This window comes from Lepidochelys kempii, chromosome 5, assembly GCF_965140285.1.
Source record: "Lepidochelys kempii isolate rLepKem1 chromosome 5, rLepKem1.hap1, whole genome shotgun sequence".
Classification (NCBI taxonomy): domain Eukaryota; kingdom Metazoa; phylum Chordata; order Testudines; family Cheloniidae; genus Lepidochelys; species Lepidochelys kempii.
This window is the reverse complement of record NC_136384.1, coordinates 20,528,395-20,545,432: the sequence shown is the minus strand read 5'-3', so window position 1 is coordinate 20,545,432 and position 17,038 is coordinate 20,528,395. Positions and strand designations below refer to the sequence as shown.

General features: G+C 40.1%; 1 protein-coding gene across 6 annotated transcripts in view; it reads right to left on the bottom strand.

Annotated features, from left to right (window-relative positions):
• The window catches only part of WDR7 (WD repeat domain 7), a 385,388-nt gene that overhangs the window by 125,769 nt on the left and 242,581 nt on the right, over positions 1 to 17,038 (bottom strand). For all 6 annotated transcript variants that reach the window (XM_073343603.2, XM_073343604.2, XM_073343606.2 and 3 more), the window contains one exon: positions 13,160 to 13,381. In XM_073343603.2, the coding sequence (XP_073199704.2) occupies positions 13,160 to 13,381 (222 nt within the window). The remainder of the gene's footprint in view (positions 1 to 13,159; positions 13,382 to 17,038) is intronic.

The window sequence follows — 17,038 nt, the reverse complement described above, 5'->3', positions numbered from 1 at the left end:
TTTTCTCATGTCACCACTTACCTCATAGCCCCAGCTGGACAGGTGAGTTCAGGTTCAAATTACACATACATTTAATGGTTTTGTGTGTTGATGGCAAGGGGGAGATTGGGCAACAGCACGCATACCAACACACAGCAAGCCTTCAGTGTAGACGTACCTTAAGTGGGTAATCCTTATTTTCATCCCTACTTAACACTTGGGGTCTGATTTGCAGAAGTGCTGTAAGTGAGCTGTGCTTTGAAGGTATGAGGTGCTAAATACTATGAAACATCAGGCCCTAAGTATCTCACACTGGGCATCCAAAAATTAGTGGATACTTTGTACCTTAATATGTCTGTACCTCCCTTCCTCATCTGTAAAATGAGGATGATAATACCACCTGACCTGAGAGGATGTTATAAAGATCAATTCATTAATGTTGTGAAGCACTCAGATACTGTACTACTGTGGTGTGCATTGATGAGAAAATTCCTAGCAGGGTCAGAAGGGTGTGCAGTACATGAGAGATGGGGCAACATGCTGAATGATGAAAATAAAATAAAATATTACATAACTATCCAGTTGCTGAGCACAATATATACCGTGCACTGAATGAGGAAACAGTACTACGGAAAAAAATAGTTTATGATTTTGTAATTAAAGACTGTACCATTATGTAAATGCAGAAGGGAACCAAATTAAAGTTTCATGGGCAACCTCAAACACTGGCCTTTCCTAAGGTTTGGAGTGTTTGATTTTGTATGCTTAACATTCTTTTAATGTGTTTTGTTTTTTTATTGCACATGTATGCACATGCGCGCACACACACACACAGTGTCCTGCCGAAATTTTCACTTGCTCAGTTTCCTGGCCAGAAAACAGAGTCAGCTGCTGTTAGAGGTTGAGAAGTGTAAAAAGGAAAATGGTAGCCCCAAGATGTTTATAAACTAGGACCTCCATTCAGGAGTAGCTTAGAAGTGTTGAGGGCCAGCATAAAATAATAGCTGGAATGACTGTCAGGTAGCAAGGGAAACCCGAAGTTATTCTTTGAAAGATAGTAGATAATCTGCAAAAAAGAAACAAAAAAATCTCAAAAACCTCAAATATGTTGTCATTCATGACACTGACTGAGTTAAAGTGCAAAACACTTATCATTAATAACTATATTTCTAGCAGTGCTTTGAAAAATATACTACATTAACAATGGAGCAGAGTATTTTCATATTCAGGACAGTCATCCAGATTTATCAGCCCATTAACTTTATAAACATAGCATTAGCTGCAGTTTAGGTGTGATGTGGTGAATCTGTAATGAGAAATTCTTTGGGCGGCATTTTATAATTAAATATCTCATGAACCATTTGTAAGGTCAACACAGATTAATGTGAGATGTCAGGCAAGGTCACTGTGTGAATTTCTAAAGAATTCCATCCTCACAGACTGGAAATATCACAATTAATAGATATTTTCTAAAATACAATATAGCATGATATATATGAATTTTATATAATTTTAAAAGAACCTACAACATTAAGTTAACAGTTTGCCAAAATAAATTAATTACTTTTTAATGTGCTATTCTGAATATAAGGGGTGTATGTTAAATTGTATATTTTGGCTACAAATTGTTTTTCTCATTCCTTTATCTTTGAAAAATTCACAATATATAACTTCTCTAGAAATACACCATGATATACAAAATATATAGATTAGCCATGCTGTGATAGGGTTGGCCTCTGCTGCTCCCCCTTCTGCCCCTCTGTGGCACTATTCACCCTGCCTCAGTTCCTGCTTCCCTCCCCCACTCATGGGGAAAATCTCCAAGGTAGTAATCTCTAAAGAGGGAGCACGTGTTTAGTGCTGGGAACAAACTTAGAAAACAGTCCCAAGTGTAATCCAAACAAAAGGGTCTTCCATCCCTCCTGGGCTCAGTTCTTTCCCGCTCTCCTACAGATCACTGATTGTCAAAGCTTTTTCTCTCTAGGAATCTTAATTCTTCCAGGACTAGTCACAGGAACCAGCCTTGCTCCTGCAACCCTCCTCAATTATCCTCCAGGCTATCTGTTTGGAAGTTACGCTTCTCCAGGGCCTGCCAGAGGAGCCAACTGACTTCTTCCAACTCCCCCTCTCCCAATTAAGTTCTCACAGCTCTTTGTAGGCATCCCAGGACCCCTTCCCAGCTGACTTCCCAGCTGAGCTGGCTGTATTTCAAGGAATCCCTGTTGAGGTTACAGGGACAAACCATCCCGATGTGTCGAAAGAATAGTAAATATGGCAGGCGACCAGCTTGGCTTAACGGTGAAATCCTAGCGGATCTTAAACATAAAAAAGAAGCTTACAAGAAGTGGAAGGTTGGACATATGACCAGGCAAGAGTATAAAAATATTGCTCGGGCATGTAGGAATGAAATCAGGAGGGACAAATCGCACCTGGAGCTGCAGCTAGCGAGAGATGTTAAGAGTAACAAGAAGGGTTTCTTCAGGTATGTTGGCAACAAGAAGAAAGCCAAGGAAAGTGTGGGCCCCTTACTGAATGAGGGAGGCAACCTAGTGACAGAGGATGTGGAAAAAGCTAATGTACTCAATGCTTTTTTTGCCTCTGTCCTCACTAACAAGGTCAGCTCCCAGACTGCTGCGCTGGGCATCACAACATGGGGAATAGATGGCCAGCCCTCTGTGGAGAAAGAGGTGGTTAGGGACTATTTAGAAAAGCTGGACGTGCATAAGTCCAGAGAGCCGGACGAGTTGCATCTGAGAGCGCTAAAGGAATTGGCAGCTGTGATTGCAGAGCCATTGGCCATTATCTTTGAAAACTCGTGGCGAACGGGGAAAGTCCCGGATGACTGGAAAAAGGCTAATGTAGTGCCAATCTTTAAAAAAGGGAAGAAGGAGGATCCTGGGAACTACAGGCCAGTCAGCCTCACCTCAGTCCCTGGAAAAATCATGGAGCAGGTCCTCAAAGAATCAATCCTGAAGCACTTACATGAGAGGAAAGTGATCAGGAACAGTCAGCATGGATTCACCAAGGGAAGGTCATGCCTGACTAATCTAATCGCCTTCTATGATGAGATTACTGGGTCTGTGGATGAAGGGAAAGCAGTGGATGTATTGTTTCTTGACTTTAGCAAAGCTTTTGACACGGTCTCCCACAGTGTTCTTGTCAGCAAGTTAAAGAAGTATGGGCTGGATGAATGGACTATAAGGTGGGTAGAAAGTTGGCTAGATTGTCGGGCTCAACGGGTAGTGATCAATGGCTCCATGTCTAGTTGGCAGCCGGTGTCAAGTGGAGTGCCCCAGGGGTCGGTCCTGGGGCCGGTTTTGTTCAATATATTCATAAATGATCTGGAGGATGGTGTGGATTGCACCCTCAGAAAGTTTGCAGATGACACTAAACTGGGAGGAGAGATAGATACGCTGGATGGTAGGGATAGGATACAGAGGGACCTAGACAAATTGGAGGATTGGGCCAAAAGAAATCTGATGAGGTTCAATAAGGATAAGTGCAGGGTCCTGCACTTAGGACGGAAGAACCCAATGCACAGCTACAGACTAGGGACCGAATGGCTAGGCAGCAGTTCTGTGGAAAAGGACCTAGGGGTGACAGTGGATGAGAAGCTGGATATGAGTCAGTAGTGTGCCCTTGTTGCCAAGAAGGCCAATGGCATTTTGGGATGTATAAGTAGGGGCATAGCGAGCAGATCGAGGGACGTGATCGTCCCCCTCTATTCGACATTGGTGAGGCCTCATCTGGAGTACTGTGTCCAGTTTTGGGCCCCACACTACAAGAAGGATGTGGATAAATTGGAAAGAGTCCAGCGAAGGGCAACAAAAATGATTAGGGGTCTAGAACACATGACTTATGAGGAGAGTCTGAGGGAGCTGGGATTGTTTAGTCTGCAGAAGAGAAGAATGAGGGGGGATTTGATAGCTGCTTTCAACTACCTGAGAGGTGGTTCTAGAGAGGATGGTTCTAGACTATTCTCAGTGGTAGAAGAGGACAGGACAAGGAGTAATGGTCTCAAGTTGCAGTGGGGGAGATTTAGGTTGGATATTAGGAAAAACTTTTTCACTAGGAGAGTGGTGAAACACTGGAATGCGTTACCTAGGGAGGTGGTGGAATCTCCTTCCTTTGACGTTTTTAAGGTCAGGCTTGACAAAGCCCTGGCTGGGATGATTTAATTGGGGATTGGTCCTGCTTTTGAGCAGGGGGTTGGACTAAATGACCTCCTGAGGTCCCTTCCAACCCTGATATTCTATGATTCTATGACTCTAATAATTAAACAGGGCCATCTTACCCCTCCAAACTGAGGTCCTATGCAAAATCCAGCTCAACCAGACCCTAGGATCAAGGACCTATCATTTCATCTTCTCCTAAGCTTTCATTCTGCTGCTAATAAACCCTTGATATAAAAAAATATCAGAAGAGGTTGTGGACATAAACCAATACCAGCTGCCTAGAATGATGCCAAATACCACAACGCTTGCAAACTTCTCTGATGAATCATGTGGAGCACAGAGGACATACCTAGAAACCCTCAATGGCAATATTTTTGGCATCTTCTTCTGCTTCTCAAGAAAATGATTAAAAAAAGGAAGTCACAGGTCCACAAACTGGAATTGATATTAGGCTATGATAACATGAATTGTTTACACAGATTCCCAATGTACCCAAGATCACCTTTCTGACCTAGAACAAAGTCAGTCTTTCCAGCTTCTTTGTTGCATAGAACACAGAAAACAACCCTGGAGCCCTTAGGTGTGTCACTGGTCACAAATACAACCACCAAAATGGGAGTTAAGTGTGAAGAAATATTGAAAACTGTGTCAGAACAGGTACTAACAATCTGCCCTTTTAAGGACAGCAAGTGTAGTGGATGGCATCAGCCAAATACTTTATTGGCGGGTCACCTTCCCCCTTCTCCTTGTTCTCCAATGTATCCTTTAGATTATGACTCTTTTCTTAGTGATATTCTCCAAGAACTCTGCCATCTCAATTCCTGAAACTGCCTATGTTCACCACAAGGGGAGATGCAGACATGATGTATCAACAGGAAAAGCAAAAGACTCTGTAGCTTAGAAAATCACCTGATGTCCTCTATCACTAGTGTCTTGGCTACAATCTGCACACTCACACCAACCAAGAAGATCACCATGATTCACAGATAAAGAGTGCTCAGAGTACTTTGCTGATAGTTTTATACATACAAGGTTGATCTTAAAGAAAGAAAATGCCATTTCTGACCAGGCCATCTTGTCAAACCCAACATCCCTTCCAGGGTTTGACTCTATCAAACTGGATGAAGTTAAAGAAGCCCTGGAAAATATTAGAGCTACAATCTGTGAAATGGAACCATGGTGCTCCTGGCTTGTGAAACCCAGCAAAGACCAATTATGCCTCCTGCTAATACTTAATGTCTTCTTCAGGAAAACTAGTATTACAGAAGACAGAGTGTTCTACCTACTTAGAGCCTGATAAATGGCGCCAGCCTCGTGTCTGAAAGATTCTTTTCCCACTTTAGGGGTTTCTGAAATCAATTAAGGCCTACTTTGTCCCTGCACACAAATGAAACAAGGGATGAACCTAAGGGTAACAGTCTCAGTCTTATCATGAGGAAAGTCTAGAGCTGGAGGTGAGCATGACTTTTGGGATCAATGTGTAACAGTTCAGCATGCTGAACAATTATCATGGGATCATTTCCAGGAAGGCTCATGTCATGTTATTGACTTGAATTGGGACCATATAGAACATGGTTGCAAACAAGGTCCTGTAGTGGCACCAAATCTTGTCTAAAGTGGGTCAAATAAGGTGTCTCAGACAAGGTTATGGTTTGCTGGTTATGATTATGCTGTCTATACTTGTGAATCATTGTTGCGGTTAAGTTATGAATATTGGCTCTGTACTGTCTGTATTTCAAACTTATGCTATGCTTCTGGGTGACACCCCAAACAAGTTGGTGTCAGCTCTGCCTAGCCTGCTTGGTGGCCCATTAAGGACCATCAGCTACACAACTGACCCACTGAGAGAAGGCAGACACGCCTTGTGACTTAGCAAGGTATGCAGGGACATGCCAATGGACAGAAATGTGAGGTTTTTCCATGCCATGTGATGGACAGCTTGTCTTTGGAATAAAGAAAGCAGAGACCACATGGCAAAAGAATATAAAAAGATGCTGCAGCTCCTCCATCTTGTCTTCAGTCCTGCTTCTTACCTCTGGAGGGACTTTGCTATGCTGAAGCCTTGAACCAAGGACTGAAAGACCCACCCCAGCTGTGGATGTACTCCAGAGACTTGATTTGAACCTGCAGTTTATTCTATCACTGCAGCAAGCCTGAACCAAGAACTTTGCCATTACTGTATGTAATTGATTCCATTTAACCAATTCTAGCTCTCATCTATATCTTTTTCCTTTTATGAATAAACCTTTAGATTTTAGATTCTAAAGGATTGGCAACAGCGTGATTTGTGGGTAAGATCTGATTTGTAAATTGACCTGGGTCTGGGGCTCGGTCCTTTGGGATCAAGAGAACCTTTTTTCTTTTACTAGGGCATTGGTTTTCATAACCATTTGTCCCCATGAGTGGCACTGGTGGTGATACTGGGAAACTGGAGTATCTAAGGGAATGGCTTGTGTGACTTGTGGTTAACCAGTGGGATAAAACCAAAGTCCTCTCTGTCTGGCTGGTTTAGTTTGCCTTAGAGGTGGAAAAACCCCAGCCTTGGGCTGTAACTGTCCTGCTTGAAGCAATTTGTCCTGAACTGATACTCTCAGTTGGGTCCCACCAGACCCAGCATCATTACAGTTCAGTACTATTAACCACTCCATTTAAATCTTTTTCCCAGGTCTGTTCAAGTAGACCTAATGTCTCAGAACCAAGATGGAGATGGCCCGGGAATCTAAACTATGCAGCAATTGCAGAAAGTATCATAAATTACCTATCTAAACCAAAAGTTAAATTGGAGGGGTTTTTTGTTTGTTTGTTGTTATTTTTTGTGATAAAATCTGTTTTTATTAATGCAGCAAGCAGGTAGCCATGAAAATGAAAGAAATGAGACAGCTGGGGCATACATGACTTTATAATCTCAGCTTTGAACACTGGGGGCTGTGAGAGGGCACTTACATATTGCTTTTCTAAAAGGTTCCTGAAACTTAAAAGTGCTGGAGAGGCTGCATTCCACAAGTGAGAATGTGTAGACGTCATTTCAAGGAATCATAGAATCAGAGAATATCAGGGTTGGAAGGGACCTCGGGAGGTCATCTAGGCCAACCCTCTGCTCAAAGCAGGACCAATCTCCAACTAAATCATCCCAGCCAGGGCTTCGTCAAGACTGATCTTAAAAACTTCAAAGGAAGGAGATTCCACCACCTCCCTAGGTAACCCATTCCAGTGCTTCACCACCCTTCTAGTGAAAAAGTTTTTCCTAATATCCAACCTAAACTTTCCCCACAGCAACTTGAGACCATTACTCCTCGTTCTGTCATCTGCCACCACTGAGAACAGTTTAGATCCATCCTCTTTGGAACCCCCTTTCAAATAGCTGAAAGCAGCTATCAAATCCCCCCTCATTCTTCTTTTCCACAGACTAAACAATCCCAGTTCCCTCAGCCTCCACTCATAAGTCATGTGTTCCAGTCCCCTAATAATTTTTGTTCAAGAACGAGGGAGTTCTTAAAAATAGGGTTTGATTTATAACTGCAGCATGACCAACAGAAAATCTTCCAAGTTTTTCATGTTTCTATACTTTGCTATGAGCTCAGTTTTGAAGTCAAAACAGGAGTATGTTAGGGGTGTGTTATGTCTGCAACTCTCTTCAACATTTCCATCGACTGGGTAATGCAGCGTACAAAAGAAGACATGCCAAGGGGCATCAGATGGACACCCTTCTCATCTCTTGAAGACCTGGACTTCGCAGATGATCTCGCTCTCCTTTTGTATACCCATAAGAACGTACAAACGGCCATACTGGGTCAGACCAACACTCCATCTAGCCCAGTATCCTGTCTTCCAACAGTGGCCAATGCCAGGTGCCCCAGAGGAAATGAACAGAGCAGGTAATCATCAAGTGATCCATCCCCTGTCGCTCATTCCCAGCTTCTGGCAAACAGAGGCTAGGGATACCATCCCTGCCCTTCCTGGCTAACAGTCATTGATGGACCTTTCCTCCATGAGTATATCTAGTTCTTTTTTGAATCCTGTTATAGTCTTGGCCTTCACAACATCCTCTAGCAAGTTGACTGTGCGTTGTGTGAAAAAATACTTCCTTTTGTTTGTTTTAAATCTGCTCCCTATTAATTTCATTGGGTGACCCCTAGTTCTTGTGTTATGAGAAGGAGTAAACAACACTTCCTTATTTACTTTCTCCACACCAATCATGATTTTATAGACCTCTACCATATCCCCCCTTAGCTGTCTCTTTTCCAAGCTGAAAAGTCTGAGTCTTATTAATCTCTCCTCTTATGGAAGCTGTTCCATACCCCTAATTATTTTTGTTACCCTTTTCTGAATCTTTTCCAATTCCAATATATCTTTTTGGAGATGGGACGATCACACCTCCACACAGTATTCAAGATGTGTGCATACCATGAATTTATGTAGAGGCAATATGATATTTTCTGTCCTATTATCTATCCCTTTCCTAATGGTTCCCAACATTCTGTTCACTTTTTTGAATATCGCTGCATATTGAGTGGATGTTTTCAGAGAACTATCCACAATGACTCCAAGATATCTTTCTTGACTGGTAATAGCTAATTTAGAATCCATCATTTTATATGTATAGTTGGAATTATGTTTTCCAATGTGCATTACTTTGTATTTATCAACACTGAATTTCATCTGCCATTTTGTCACCCAGTCACCCAGTTTTGTGAAATCCTTTTGTAGCTCTTCGCAGTCTGCTTGGGACTTAGCTATCTTGAGTAGTTTTGTGTCATCTGCAAATTTTGCCACCTCACTGTTTACCCCTTTTTCTAGATCATTTATGAATATATTGAATAGAACTGGGCCAAGTATAGACCCCTGAGGGACACCACTATTTACCTCTCTCCATTCTGAAAACTGACCATTTATTCCTACCCTTTGTTTCCTGTCTTTTAACCAGTTACCAATTCATGAGAGGACCTTCCCTCTTACCCCATGACAGCTTACTTTGCTTAAGAGCCTTTTAGTGAGGGACCTTGTCACAGGCTTTCTGAAAACTTAAGTATACTATATGCACTGGATCACCCTTGTCCACATGCCTGTTGACCGCCTCAAACAATTCTAGTAGATTGTAAAGGGAAATCATGCCTCACCAAAAAGCATGTTGACTCTTCTCCAACAAAATATATTCATCTATGTGTCTGACAATTTTGTTCTTTACTATACTTTCAACCAGTTTGCCTGGTACTGAAGTTAGCCTGTAATTGCCAGGATCAACTCTAGAGCCCTTTTTAAAAATTGGCATCACATTAGCTATCCTCCAGTCATTTGGTACAGAAGCTGATTTAAACGATAGGTTAGAAACTACAGTTAGTAGTTCTGCAATTTCACATTTGAGTTCCTCCAGAACTCTTGGGTGAATACCATCTGGTCCTGGTGATTTATTACTGTTTAGTTTATCCGTTTGTTCCAAAATCTCCGCTAATGACAGCTCAATATGGGACAGTTCCTCAGATTTGTCACCTAAAAAGAATGGCTCAGGTTTGGGATTCTCCTTCAAATCCTCAGCCGTGAAGACTGATGCAAAGAATTCATTTAGTTTCTCTGCAATGGCCTTATCGTCCTTGAGTGCTCCTTTAGCAGCTCGATCGTCCAGTGGCACCACTGGATGTTTAGCAGGCTTCCTGCTTCTGATGTACTTAAAAAAATTGCTATTATTTTTTGAGTCTCTGGCTAGTTCTTCTTCAAACTCTTTTTTGGCCTTCTGAATTATATTTTTACACTTAATTTACCAGATTTTATGCTCCTTTCTATTTTCCTCACTAGGATTTAACTTCCACTTTTTAAAGGATGCCTTTTTGTTTCTCACTGCTTCTTTTACTTTGTTGTTTAGCCACAGTGGCACTTTTTTGGTTCTCTTACTATATTTTTTAATTTGGGGTATACATTTAAGTTGAGCCTCTATTATGGTGTCTTTAAAAAGTTTCCATGCTGCTTGGAAGGATTTCACTTTTGGTGCTGTACCCTTTAATTTCTGCTTAACTACTTTCCTCATTTTTGCGTAGTCCCCCTTTCTGAAATTAAATGCTACAATGTTGGGTTGCTATGGTGTTTTCCCCATCACAGGGATGTTAAATTTAATTATATTATGGTCACTATTACCAAGCGGTCCAACTATATTCACCACTTAGGACTACATCAAGAATTGCCTGTCCTTTTGTGAGTTCCAGGACTAGCTGCTCCAAGAAACAATCATTTAGTGTGTCAAGAAACTATTTCTGCAACGCAACACCATATACAAGAAAAAACAAACCAACTCAACACACATAGCCAGCAAATCACACTGAAAATCACCTGCAAAAAGATGATATCATGACCCTTAATATTGCCTCACCATCACCAGTACGTTCATTACTGTTTCTACATTCGTGAGAACTTCACATACTTGGGCAGCACCATCAGCCAGAATGGTGGAAGAGCCAGGATATCCAGAACAGAATAAAAAAGCCCGGATCCAAGAAGCCAGAACACCTTCAGGATCTTAAATACAGTCTGGAAATCAAAATATAACACCAAAACCAAACTTAAGTTTAGAGCTGCGTACTTTCAACACTATTTTATAGTGCCAAATGCTGGGGAATGAAAAAACAGGACATGTCTAAACCATCTTCACTCCATAGAACCTGCCTCAGAAAAAACCTCTGTATCTTTTGGCCCAGAACAATCTCAAACCAAGACCTATTCATACAGTGCAGCTAAGAAGATATGAGCACCATCATTACCAGGAGGCATTGGAGATGGATTGGCCATGTGTTTCGGATAGAAACTGATTCCATTATCAGAATAGCATTAAGATGGACACCAGAAGGCAAGTGAAAACGAGGTCACCCAAAAACAACATGGCGAAGAGCTGTGGAAGCTGAGCTGAAAACCACAGCTGGGGAACCACTGAAAGACTTGCCAAAACCAGACAGGAATAGAGCAGCTTCGTCAATGCCCTAAACACCAGAGGTGTAATGGGTACTAACTAACTATACTTTGCTGAGTGCATGTGTTCTCTCAACAGGCATTCCCCTTTTCAATAGCCAGCTAGGTGGCTTTTCCTTGTGTACGTTTGACTTGTAGAGCACCTACAACAATGGACTTTTGGATACTAAAATAAGATGATAATTTTCATGGCTCTTAGGAGAATTCACAGTGCTCAATAAAGTGACTCATTTACAACCCTGATGCAAAACTACCTACGCAGAAATTAGAATTAAATTTTAGAGGAGAAAAAAAGCATTTTTTTCTTAACAAACAGGATTTCTCTGTTTAACCTCATGTATGCACCTGATACTTTACCCTGTAAATGAGAACAACTAGGAGGTTAAGAAATGAAGAGAAAACAGCATATCTTCAGACATGCTACAGTAAACAAAGCCTTGGTGACCTCTGCTCTTAAGTAGGCAGGACACTGCATTATGCATTGACTGGAGCTTTTCCAGGGTCAGCATTTTCATTTTTAGGTGCAAAGCATTGCAGTAATACAGCCTGAAAGTCACAAATGCATGGATCATTGCAACTAGAATCCCACTGTGAGGACAATTTCCTAGATAGCTAAAAACCAAAAAAAAGCATTACTCACCAAAAAAATCATTACTGTAATTGTACCATACATCCAGGAGCAATGGAGAATCTAGCATGAGTTTGAGGCTGTGTGCCATGTTGATTGACTGTACTTTGACATCCTGAACCAATGGCAGGTTAGAGCACTGGCAAGCTCAGTATAATGTTTTCACCTTTCCCTACCATCACCATTTATCTCTCTCCTGGACTGTGTTTAAGTCAAAGCACTAGAATGCTTTTAATCCATTTGCTTATTTTTTCCAGGTATTGGGTCATCATCGTGTAGATGTTGCACTTGTGCAGTGGACAGATATATTTTCATGCTCTATTAATTATAATTAATATAAATTATTCTTATTATCCACATGCTGGTGGTACCATGGTGCTTCATGATCTATAGGAGCAGTCCAATATAGATGTTGAAGAGGGTTGAGAATATTAAGCCATTCTGGACTCCAGATAAGGTTTCTGTCAGAGGTACCACAGCCTCAAAACCTTTCCAAGATAAGTGAATGCACCCAATGTAGTGCTGCTACATTTGCTCCTATGAGGGTCTCACGAGTGTTAGCATCAAAACATCATTTACTGGCACTGACTGCTGAAGACAGCAATATAAACATAGAAGCTTGTTTCCTGTCCACAATCAGGATAGGTCCATCAGTACTAACAGGGCCATATCCTGTTCAGAAGGGTTCAATATACTGTAACAGCACAGATCTTATTGGACCTTCGAAGCCATCACATTTTCAGTAACCTTGTCAAACTCTTTGTTCTATCGTATTAGAGACTTAAGTCCTATTTTCAGCTCTGCCAGATAGGATCCTGGGTGACTTAACTGATTCTCATTCATAAAGTATTGGGGAAGGAAGTAAATTATACTTGCCAGCCCTTGCTCAAAAAGAGTTGTGAAGTACTGTGAATTAAGGCCATCCAGTGGAAGAGATGGGACCAGAACTCATGGTCTCCTGGTTCCTAATTTAGTACTTTTTCCTAGGCCATAAAGATATTTTTGAGGGGAAAGCAGAAGCAGTGGTATGCACACATGTACTCTTGGGTGCTTATAAATCTACACTATCTAGTTGATAGGTGGAATTTTTAAAAGCACATAAGGGAGTTAGGCAACCAATTCCCATTACAAGTCCAACCTTGAAAGAATTCAATTGACTTTAATGGGAGGGGAACCTAACTCCCTCAGGTGCTTTTGAAAATCCCACCATATATTCATAAAGTTCATATATTGCTCAGCTACATATTTCAGAAATAATTTCCTGATAGTCAACATACTAATTTGAAGCTAAGTGCTCAAAATTGGTTCCTTTTCCTTACTCTTTGAAAATGAGATTATTAGTGAACAAGGAGTATTGAAATAAAAACTACTGCATAGTTATGATGTGGTTAAAAGAGCAAAGGAGGACACAACATAGAATACTTACATGTATGTCTTGCCAAGGAATAGTTTGATCCACCACTAGTTAAACCAAATCCCTCAGGAATTTGACTGGAACTGCGTGGCCTCGTCAACAGTTTTGGAGGTTCAATTTCAGCTCCAAATTCTGCTCCAATCACGCCGAGCAAGACAATAGCAGTGGCTTGTTTCCGTCTCTCTTCATAAGATGTAGATATTTTTTTCATTTGTGGGAGACCAGATAGACAACCTGCAATGTAAAATAAAGGGCATTAGGATGATTGGTCAGCAATATTAGCAGTGGAAGGCCACGCCAACCAAATTTTATATATTTAGGAGAATTTTTCATATTTATAACAAAACTGTTCTTTTCAGCTACTTGAACATATACTTCTGGGAAAATGCTATTTAGAGTTGTCAGAAAACATCAAATATATATATATATCAAAGGTCAAATGGGAAAACAAAACCGGTCTCTTTTCAATCTCAAGGCACTTGTTTGCTATGCTTACTTCCCCCTATAGGAAAATGTGGAGCCAGACAATTTTTAGGTGATTGGTCCTGGTTCCATTTTGTCTCTCAAAGTCCCCAGTCCAGGCTAAAAGTTTACGTACGACTTGCCCCTTCCTCAGTCTTCAGTGCCACCTACAGAAAAGTAGCATGTTCTTATAGGAAAAACTGTTTTAATTTCATTGTTTCTCCAGGTTTGTTTGTTGAAAAAGAATGAAAGACTTCTAAGATTCTGCAGTTATGAAATCAGTATTTTCTGGACGGTGAGTTGTGATCTTGATTCTTATTTACATCAGTATTAATCTGCTTTAAGACAAACAGGTTATCTTCACAGAAACAGTCTACGAAATAGACTTTTTAAAATACATATATTTTTCATGTTATAAAAAGCTGTTATTTAAGTGACCATCCTCTTCTTTTTTGAGGATTACTTTTAACCCACTGCAACAGTACATGGCACTGTGCAAATAATTTTCGATCTCATGATGCTAATTACAGAATATTAACTAATGTGCTTGCTAAAACGAGGGGAAAAGTCTCATTGCAAAATTTCAAATATAGTTATTAATAATCCAATATATCGCACACAACCTTTTTATTTCCCTCAAGTACTGCAGATTACCACATTTTGTGATTTAGGGAGTAACCGCACAACCATAATTAACGCCCCCCAAAAGAATGTACCTTCTTCATATATTTTGACAACTATAGTTCAGATACACTTATAATAATAACTCAAATTACACCAGCAAATTCACTGGCATATATCTTGCAAAAGTAATGAAGTCTTAGCTCTCGCAGCACTCTGGGATTAAATCTTTGTTGAGAAGTTGGAAGAGACCACCTGGTATACTGTGAGAAAATACTAGGTTTGAATAATGAAGTGTGAATTAGTGAGGGTCTACTGTATGTCTAGCTTTTTGAGTGAATTTCATACTACTGTACTAATAGAAAAGTAAATATTACTTAAAAAATAAAACAAGTATAAGAATCTCTATTAGAATATAGCCCCAATTCAGGTAATGATGCTGTAGCTATGACTGTGATATGCCAACCAATTGGGAGGGGGGGGGGGAGAGAATCTAAAATCTTAACAATGCTAAGGGGGAAAAAAATCAATAGTCACTGCCTTCCCAGAAAGAAGGATGAAAATGGACTATAAACAAACAAAGTGATACTTAAACATTTTAATTTTTTATAACTTATTTCACATATACATAATTAAGATATACAACACACAAATGGTACCTGAGATTTTGATATATAAATATATTATCCTTTATGTGTTTTATATAGCATACTTGGAACACGAAGCAAACCATGCTCCCCTCCCCCAGCCCAGCAAGAAGCATGCTCCATAACAATAGTTCAAAGGGAAGCTCTATTCTGCAGTTGCACTGATTGTTCTGTCAGCTGACCTCTGCAGAAGGGAATTGCTAACCGCTGCCGAGCTCCTTAGCTGACAAATGAATGATCGCGGCTCCATCTATTTTCACTATGGCCGCCTCTAGCCCAGGTGCTCAGACAGAGAGCCCGGTGTGACATCTTAGATCAAGATGAATTGGCACAAACTCCTGATCCAAGATTGTTTTATACCATTTAATTTAGTTTCTTCCCCTGCTTGGATGAGCACAGCTCTGGTTATGGATTTCTATTCTAATGTACTGAAGCAGGCACTGAAAGAAGCCAATGAAGCAGATGCTGGAGCAGGGGACTGCAGGGATACTGATCAATAGGCAAGGCATTGACCCCAGCCGCTCAGCCTCTGCAATGGCCACTGCTTAAAGAAAAAGAAAAAAGAAAAGAAAAGAAAGAAAAAACACATGTGCTGCTTCCAGTAGGAAATTAAACAACAGAGGCACTTGGTGAATTCCTGCCCCCACTTTGTTGTTCTTCCTTCTGTTTGATTACAATAATATTGCATTAACCCTTTATTGTACCGTGAAGGATGTCTTTTAAAACAATATCTTTAAAAACATAAGCCAAGGCCAATAAACCTGTCAAGTTTCACCCCTAAACTAACAAGTAATCCATTAACAGGTGCCTGGCCCATAATGCCAGAATTCTGAAGCTAAAGGTAAACTATCAATTGCCCTATTGCCAGATATTTTAATTATATTCTAAAAAGTAGGCTATTATGCATTTATCTCACGATTTATAGACTCACTAGCTGCCACTGCCACTCATGGCCTGTATATGAAGCATATAGGATTTTAAATCTCAGCAAGTCTTACAACTGTACTTCTCAAGAGTCTCTAGATTGCAAGATTCTGACTCTTTGTTAACAAAGCAGTAAATGCTGTGACCAAAACAGGGTGGAGGTAATGTAGTTCTGACAGTCTCATTAGCAACTCATTGTACCAACATAAATTGCTCCTTCTCTCTCACCACTGTATTTTTTTTCCTCCTTCAAAGGGAAAAAAAATCTCAGTGAGCACTTGTTTTTGCCCTTACTTTCTTTGAATTATTAGTAGGAACACACAATTAATTGTAATGATTTCCTACAAATAAACTGACAGCCAAATGGGAGATTTTAAAATGAAATGTCTATAAAAAAAGTCCTTTCTACAGTTGCATTTGTCTCATGAAAATTTGGTATTTTCTCACAGCAACGTGCCTCCATTTAATCATGCTAAAGGGTGACACAGAGATCCATTTTCTTGACAGGACGGTTGATCACCCTATCACAGAGAGAAAATTAATAACCTCAAATAGCTTTATGTGGAAAAAAGAAGCTACACTGGTGAAAGGAGAAAACGTTCTACATTTTAAGCCATACAGATAACAAACTTACTGTATTACACACAAATAGAAGTGACAGATTTCTTCATTTGCTCAGATTTAGCAAAATGAACACATATTAAAATATATTTCAAAGCATAAAATCTCTAATACTAAAACAAAGCCAGTAGTTAACCATTGTCTCTACAGATACCTTAATATGAGTAAATATGTTTCTAAACTGTTCAAATAAAAATATGAGTAAAATATTTGAGAAGTTAAACTGTTTAAAGGGCTGTGAGATATTGATTACTTCATTTAAAAAGCAGTCAGAGTGCAACCACGAGGTCAGGATAAATTTAACAGTTTGAAGCACTTTACTAAATAACTCTAAAGATCATGTTAATTGGCTTTGCAGAGTTCTAGGGTAAAATTAATTTTATCTTAGCTTCCAATAAAAGGATTAAAAGACATATTAAGTTCTTCAGGTTTAACTGGAATAGGAATCAATGAATTTGAATTAAGGCTAAAGGCAGTTTTATGAGAGATGGACTACTACCAGATACTTTATATCTGCTATTAGGAACATCTTGATGGTACTCTGTTATTGTATTAGGTATTAAACTCTCAGACAAGTAGATGCCAGGACAATGTATTACTGTAAGGATAACCCATA